The 8,956-nt window shown below is 32.0% G+C and overlaps 1 protein-coding gene across 1 annotated transcript; it reads right to left on the bottom strand.

Annotated features, from left to right (window-relative positions):
• Nucleotides 1-253: 253 nt before the first annotated feature.
• LOC139874379 (uncharacterized) lies at nucleotides 254-1,331 on the bottom strand. The gene is made up of 2 exons (XM_071861821.1): nucleotides 789-1,331; nucleotides 254-607 (listed from the first exon to the last, which is right to left on the bottom strand). Exons 1-2 carry the CDS (start codon nucleotides 1,329-1,331, stop codon nucleotides 254-256), a joined length of 897 nt encoding a protein of 298 aa, XP_071717922.1.
• Nucleotides 1,332-8,956: the final 7,625 nt, after the last annotated feature.

The raw sequence follows: 8,956 nt of genomic DNA, 5'->3' as shown, positions 1-8,956 counted from the left end.
AGAAAAGTCGTCCAGACCCGGAGTTTTATTCCCTTCAAAACCAAAAACTACATCACGAATTTCTTCTGCACCGAAGTGGAATTCTAGGCTATAGGCCTGATGGGCCGTGAGCCTATTTAAGGCCAGGTCAGACCAGAAAACAGGCTGTAAAACAGCGGACAGTTGGGTCGAAAACAGGGCCTGGAAGTAGCATAAAGCATAATTCTTTACTGTTTCAGGATCTTCATGCCACGACCCTTCGATCTCCATTCCGCTAATTAAACTTGATTGCTGGTTGACACGTGAAATTAAATGAAAAAAACCTCGTATTCTTATCGCCGAGTTTTAACCAAGTAATATGGGAATGCAACCTTTTTTTTGCTTCGTCACGAATAACAAGTTGTTTCTTTTTGTTCTTGCAATTAACGAGTAGAATAGATTCCGATGGAGTTATGTTGCGGATTTTATACAAATCTTTAATTTGTTTTATCTCTGCTTCACATTGATTCATGATATTTTTAGAAAAATAAAACTGTTGGTTCTTCCACAACCTTAACTCTCCTTTAAGAGACCAAAGTTTCTTCATCAAAACAAAAGCGTTCCAACCATCATGATCCATAGAAGACCACTGTTGAGAACACATTTCCAAAAAAACCATTGTGTTCTAACCAAATGTTATTAAATCGAAAAGGCTTGAGGCCCCAATCTTGCATTTTCTTTCCCTATATAATGGGTTCGTGATCCGAAGATTTTGGGTTCCCGGCGATTAAAATCGATTCGGGAAATAGGTGCAACCATGTTTCATTCACCAAAATTCTATCAATGCACGACTGCTTACCTTCGGGTCCCTCCCAAGTGAACTCGTCATTACTAAGAGGTTGATCGATTAAGTTGGCCGAGAGAATAAAATTATTGAAATTAATCAACTCGGCCGGGTGAATATTTTCCCGAAATCTTTCTTCTTCTTTGCAAACCGAATTGAAATCTCCTAAAACGCAAATAGGACTGGACCACAGATTTGCCATTGTGATAATTTGATTCCAAACAAAGTTCTTATCTTGTTCATGTTGCGGGTCATAAACGATGATGATGAAAAGAACTTTTTGATTTGGAATGTATCTTAGCAATGATGCTATCCAATATCGATTAGACCATTGATTTAACAAAGTAAAAACATCTTCTCTCCAAATAGATAAAAGGCCCCCGGACCTCCCGGTAGAACCAACTTGGACGTATTGAAAAGGTTGATTCTTCCAAATTGAGTTCAAAATCGGTTGTGAAACTTTTTTGACCATCGTTTCTTGTATTGCTAGGAATTGAACTTGAAAGTGATTGACCATATCGCCCGCCATATGACCTTTATTAATATTTCCTAGACCCCGGGTATTCCATGATGCAATCCTCATGCTTACAAATTTTTTTTTTTTGAATCAAGCTTTTGATAATCTTTTTGGCAGCTCTTCAGCAGCCAATTTATCCATAACGTTACCAAACTCTAAAAGTTCTTCTCTAGAAGACCCGTGAACAAGTTTCTATTTTGTTGAAACGTCTCCTTCATACATTTGTTCCAAAGCAGAAACATCCCATTTGTTCTTCTTACAATGTATTTCACTAATGGTGTCAGATAAAGGGGATTTAACACTAGAGTTTGAAGTGTTTACAACCTTTTTTGATGTTTCTGTTTTGTCACAATTCACTTGTTCATTTGCTAACTTGATACTAGCACCTCTTTTACTAATTTCTCCACATACTTTTTTTGCAAGATTTGTCACTACAGGGGTTTGAAATTTAAATAGTATCATTTGTACTTTTTGACAAATTTTGGTTAGAAGAACTAGACAGAATTGGCATGTTGCTTGCTTTTTTACTAGTTACACATTTTCGTGTCACATAGGGCAGGAGTGGGAAATTATCAACTCCTAAGTCAACTCTTATGGATTGGGAATTATGTTCATGTCCCATTCTTGCACCAGAATTAGAATTTTCAATAATATCCAAATCAGGAAATGGAGAAAGAGTATTATTGAGCTTACAGAGGTTGTTTTTCGTTTTTGTCATGGCCTTGTCTTCCCTTTTGTAAGACCCGTTTATTTGTAGTGTACATAGGTGTAGTTAATGTAACGTCATCCCAATAGGGTCTGGAAGAAACTTTACTAGTATCAAATAAACCAACATATTATAATACGAGAACAATACTAAATGAGAAAATTTAACTTTATTGAGTACACAGCGGAAAATGAAATGTCGTTACAATAATGAAAATAAGGATAAAGTAATTGTTCATATGCAGAAGTAATAAATGCGATATCTCTTGATCCTAAGTCCAAGTAGCATCACATAAGTAGTAGATAAGAAAGCTTGAATCAAACAGTACCTGAGACAAAACATGCTAAAGTGTCAACCAAAAAGGTTGAGTGAAGTTCATAGGTTTAACAAAAGTAGTTATCGTTGTTTTAGACCACAAAATTTAGTTTGTAACGTTGATCTCCCGCAGGATCAAAAAGTAGATCTCGCAGATCCAAAAGTTATGCCAGTGCGTGATATTTAGACTAAACATTCAAGTTTGCCCCATGACAAGTTGTGTCTGTCCTTGTTGGTTTAATTTCATTATCAAGTAATACAAAGACTTAGTCAAATGTATCGGGGATGTTACTCCCGATAGGCCTACCCCCAATAATTAAGCATGCTGCAACAATTAAAAATATCACTGTAGGGACTTAGTCGGACATAGCCGGGTATAGCATAGTTTTAACAGTTGGTACTGATATTTAGACTAGACTTTCAAGTTTACCCCGTGTCAAGTTATCGTTTATACTTGTCGGTTGGGGGCTTGCTGGTCATAGCCCAACATATCACAGTTTAATAGTTAATACGTGTAAAATAGTTATAAAAGTTGTGCATGTATTCTCACCCCAAAAGTTATAAAACAGTTATGAAACAGTAAAAAGTGGGGCTATGAATTCACCTTAGTAAGTAGAGAGAGAGTTATTCCTCAGAATAGAGAGTTGAACGAGTGAGCAGGAAAGTCAACCTATTGACATTTAAGAGTAGTTAAGTATTTTACCCATGTTTAAGTTTAAGTATGTGTTTAAGTATAGTTTGTTTTACTAAGTTTCTATTCCTAGTACGTTACTATTTTTATAAAGTTTCCATTTTTAGAAAGTTTCTTATTTTACTAAGTTTCTATGACTAGAGAGTTTCTACTTTTATGAGTGTTTCCATTTTAGGATACTTGTCGTATTAGATAAGCTTCCAATCACCCCTTTCCCTTCGAATGGCTAATTTAGATCTAGGGGCTTGAGCCATAGGACCCTTTAAATCGGAAATCCAAACCCTCTGCCTAGAATCTCGTAGAAACCATTCGTCAAGAAAGTTCGAAGATCTATACATCTCTAATACATATCCCAAAATGTTTTTGTGCAACAATATAAGTAGTAGGTTATAGGTGCTAGTAATAGTAATAGTGTATACATGTTAAGTACTAGTATAAGTAGTATTAGGGTTTCTTTAATTAGGGTTAGTTAATTAAAGTAGTAATTAATAACTAGGGTTTAGTAATTAATGTCCTAGGGTTTCATAAATGTTTAGAGTTTAATTAATTAGGGTTTAAGAATTATAGTTTAGGTGTAATTAGGGTTTAAGGTTTTAATATGTATATGTATATATAATTCGTATATATATGTATATATATAAAAAAAATTACATGTATATATGTATATATAAATCTAGGTGTGTTTATGTATATACTTATGAATAACAAGTTTATAATATGAATATGAATTAACAAAGATCAAAGTTTATGTAAATAGTTTAGGGTTTATGTTATACCTTTGAAGATTCAAGATAATTAACAAAGAAAAGATGAACACGATGAAGATGGAAGATCAAAGCCTTGAAAATCTTGAAGAACTCCTTGAAGATTCTTGAAGAACACGAAGAACAAGCTTGAAGATCCGAATACCACAAGAGAGGGAGAGGGAGAGATTGTTTTTGAGAGAGGATTTTGGTGTGATTTGTGAATGAGAAACTAGGTGTTTATATAGTGCAAGTATTAGAGTGTTAGTCAACATAAGGATGTTCTAATTAATGATTTTATTTTGTTTTATAATTTTTAATCAACAATAGGTGGTACTAGTTTATAATTAGTCAACATAAGGATGTACTATTTTACACTTTATTTTTAGTCAACATAAGGATTTAAGATTTTTTTTAGTCTCATTATTATTACTATTATTATTATTTTTACATTTACTACATGATAAGTATTATTTTCTTTTTACTAATTCATGACTTGTATATATTTAGTTCCCAATTGTTTTATTATTTATATAAATGTCACTTTTTATTTATTACTTATAGGTTATTAGTTATAATATTACATAAATGCATAAATTTTAATTAGCAGTGAGTGTCGACTAACAGTTTATTATTTTCATCTTTTATTAACTTGTCAATATTTGCACAAAGTTAATTAATATGTTTTCTAACTCTTAACACTTAACAATTGTTGATTAAAGTTTAATCATTAAGTTTTAATTATATTGTTTGGGCATTTAATATTGGAAAAATATAGAATAGAAAAATGAGGGTCGTTATAGTACCTCCCCGTTATTAGAAACTTCGTCCTGAAGTTTTAGGTAAAGCTCTCGTTTGCATCAGCAGTTAAGAAGAGATAGAGGTATTTCCGTATCGTTTGGTCTTCGCATTCCCATGTATGTTAGGGGCTCCTACGCGAATCCCCACGGATTTTAATAGAGTTTGATTTTCACGTTCCCTAGTACAATCGGGGCCCTTTCGTGAATTCCAATGAGTGTTAACAATAAGTATATTGTTTTGTTTACACGTTTGATCTCATGATCCTTAACCTTATTAGGTCGTTTACAAAGTGCATTAAGTGCGGAGATTTTCCAAGGAATAACAAGAGTGTCGTTTGACTAGTTTTCCTTTAAAAGGAAAGATGATGCTATATCAGCATGAAATGTATCATTGAGCTCATTAAGATTTTGAGTGTTTATGCCGCAATAGTAGGGCAGATAAAATAGAGTAGAGTACGTAAAGATTTCAGTTACGTAGTTTGATGTATGGCTAGTGCTTGTTAGGGATAGTACCAGCTTCAAGTTGTGAAAAGTAACCATGATACCTTTAGTTTTCAAGAGATGTCTAATAGATAAATGAGACATTAGTTGAGGATTCATTGACCTCAGGATAATACGAGTGATTAAATGAAAGACAGCGTTCAGTATACATGAGAACTTGTCTTTAGAAATAGTTTCAGAATGTAGCTTCAAGATTTATGATTTCAGCTTCATGTCGAATCATAGATCTAGACTTGACTAGAATAACATCTAGTTGTAATCCAAGAAGGAAGAAATGTGTAGAGTATCTTCATAAATGTTTAAGGTAACTCCTTCAGAGTTAGAAAAGTGTTTTAGCACCAATGACGGGTCGGTCTATTATTTACTTATGAGTTTAAACGCGGATTCGAATAAAGGTGAATTATTGTTTATAAGATATTGTTTCTATCATGAAAGAACCTCTGCTTCCTTGTTCAAAAGATCGTAGTACTGATGTTTACGAGGGTGTTGTGGTTTAGCCGTGAGATACCGGAAGTAGGATCTTCTTAATGATTAGCATAGAAATGAAGAGATGACGTACGTAAAGAGGTAAGTCTCGTTCTTACACGGAGAATGAGAATAAAGGTGATCCAAACGCATTGAAGAGAAATACAAAAGTTTTAATAATGAGCCAAAGTAATTTTTGAAAAGTTGTGACATTCGATATAACAATATAAACGAAGCGGATCTATTAGTAAGACTTGAGTTATGTACATCACGTACTATTTACGTGAAATAATTTGACCAATATGAAAAAGAGTTGATTAAAAGAATGTTTAATTTGATAAGACAAAGGTAAATTGATAAAAATGCGAAAGTGTTTTTTTTTTTATAATTAGTGAAAGTAATTTTTAGAGAAGGTGACGAAATGATGTCCATAGTAAAACTAGGGTTTCGTAAAATTTGTAAAGTAATTTCGATTTAATCAAAGTGAAAATTTGTAGAAGCAAAAGTATTTATTTAATATGTACTAGTCAAAGTACGTAAAGTTAAATTTATGTATAAGATTTTATAAATCGCATAAGTGAAAAATCATTTTTTTATAAATTCCAAGATAGTTTGAAAATAAAGACTCGTGTAAGAAATCTTTGGAAAACAGGGTACTTGTATTTAAGAGTTTATCTATTTGAGAAAAATTGATTGAAGATTTTAAAATTTCGGAGATAATTGTGTAATAATTGTTTCGAGGTAGTGAAAACTAATGAATTGGCTTTTATCAGGGCGTGAGTCTTTGGACTCGGAATGTTAGCGTTGAAGTAAGAAGGATGATAATGTGATTATCATCAATTGAGTAAATCCCTCGGATTTAGAGTTATGTATGAAGGAACATCAAATAAGATTTGCAAACTTTGAATCGTTCGAGTGGTAGTGAGAGTTCGAGATCTCGGCATAAATAATCTGGCAGTCGCAGAGACAAGTATAAACAAATGCTATAGCAGTGACTATCAACTATGTAATGATCGTCTGAATTTAGCCTTAGTTGGTCTGAGAGGAGGATACGTTAAAGTATGATGGAATCATTTCAGTTGTTACAGCAGTATGTGATGAGGTTAGTGATAAGACTAAAAAGGAACATATATTTAATAGAATTATCCCTCCTAAATAATAGGTTTTCATATGTAATTGTATTATATTTTTATTGTAATTGTTTAAATAAATAAGTGCGAAGACAAAAGGCGAAAACGAAGATTTGAAGACAAAAACGTCCAAAAAGCTCAAATGTACAAGATACAATCCAAGTGGTTCAATTTATTGATGAGAAAAGTCTCAAAATGACAAGAGTACAAGTTACAAAACGCAAAGTACATGATATTAAATTGTACGCAAGGACGTTCGAAAATCCGGAACCGGGACATGAGTCAACTATCAACGCCCGACGCAACGGACCAAAAATTACAAGTCAACTATGCACATAAATAAAATATAATATATAAATAATTCTTAAAAATTATATATATATTATATTATTATTTAATAACGTCGACAAGAAAGGTTCCAAAATTGTGTGAGCTGGATTTTCAAACTCCACGACTCGCAGAGTTTGCAGGCTTAAAACTCCACGACTCGCGGAGCTGCAAAAATCAGAAATGCCTATAAAAGGCCATGCATTCTGCCGAGTTTAAAAATATAAATAATAATAATAATACTCTGTAATAAATAATAAATAAATATATATATAATATATATAATATATATATATATATATATATATATATATATATATATATATATATATATATATATATATATATATATATATATATATATAGTATAGGTTATATATATATATATATATATATATATATATATATATATATATATATATATATATATATGTATAGGTTAGTTTTATATTAGATTAGTTTGGGTTAATGTAAAGGTTATTTTACGGGTTTTAAAGTTGGAGCTCTGTCCGTGTAACACTACGCGATAAATAATCAATGTAAGCTATGTTCTCCTTTTTAAATTAATGTCTCGTACTTAAGTTATTATTATGCTTATTTGAGCAGAAGTAATCATGATGTTGGGCTAAAAATATTAAAATTGGGTAATTGGGCTTTGTACCATAATTGGGGTTTGGACAAAAGAACGACACTTGTGGAAATTAGACTATGAGCTATTAATGGGCTTTATATTTGTTTAACTAAATGATAGTTTGTTAATTTTAATATAAAGATTTACAATTGAACGTACCTATAAATAACCATATACACTCGATCGGACACGATGGGCGGGATATTTATATGTACGAATAATCGTTCATTTAACCGGACACGGGAATGGATTAATAGTCTATGGAATTATTAAAACAGGGGTGAAATTATGTACAAGAACACTTGGCATAATTGATAACAAAGTATTAAAACCTTGGGTTACAAGCAGTCGATATCCTGGTGTAATTATTAAACAAAGTATTAAAACCTTGTTACAGTTTAAGTCCCCAATTAGTTGGAATATTTGACTTCGGGTATAAGGATAATTTGACGAGGACACTCGCACTTTAAATTTATGACTGATGGACTGTTATGGATAAAAACCAGACGGACATATTAAATAATCCAGGACAAAGGACAATTAAACCATGGGCATAAAACTAAAATCAACACGTCAACCATCATGGTTACGGAAGTTTAAATAAGCATAATATATTTTATTTCATATTTCCTCGTACTTTTATTTATTGTCATTTTAATTATTGTTATTTATTTTTTATTGTTATTTAAATATCGTCATTTACTATACGCTTCGCTTAAAATATAAATCGACAAACCGGTCATTAAACGGTAAACCCCCTTTTATATATTATTATATATAATTATATATATTTTGTACAAATATAGTTGTTTAAAAATATAGTGTGCAATAAGCCCGCTCTCTGTGGAACGAACCGGACTTCCTAAAAACTATACTACTCTACGATTAGGTACACTGCCTATAGTGTTGTAGCAAGGTTTAGGTATATCCCATTTGTAAATAAATAATTAAAACTTGTGTGAAATTGTAGCATATTTAATAGTATTTTCTAGTAAAAATTAATACTATTTCGTACCCCCATGCTACGACATCAAGTTTTTGGCGCCGCTGCCGGGGACTTCGGCGAAACGCTATATTTTTAATTTATTTTTGTATAAATATATTTATATATCATTTTAGAAAAACAATATAAAATTTAAAAAAAAAAACGTCTTGCAAACTTCGCGACTTGTGGAGATTTTCTGCTACGTGGCACCGCGACTCGCGGAGCCACCCTGACAGGCGCACCCAGGAACCCTACTTCGCATTTATTACGGAATATTATTATTTTAAAACCCTAATTAGGTTTAATTAATTTAATATTTAATTTTTAGTTTTAATTAAATTTG

This window comes from Rutidosis leptorrhynchoides, chromosome 11, assembly GCF_046630445.1.
Source record: "Rutidosis leptorrhynchoides isolate AG116_Rl617_1_P2 chromosome 11, CSIRO_AGI_Rlap_v1, whole genome shotgun sequence".
Taxonomy (NCBI): Eukaryota; Viridiplantae; Streptophyta; class Magnoliopsida; order Asterales; family Asteraceae; genus Rutidosis; species Rutidosis leptorrhynchoides.
Note: the sequence above shows the minus strand (reverse complement) of the source record. Positions and strands in the feature narration are given on the sequence as shown.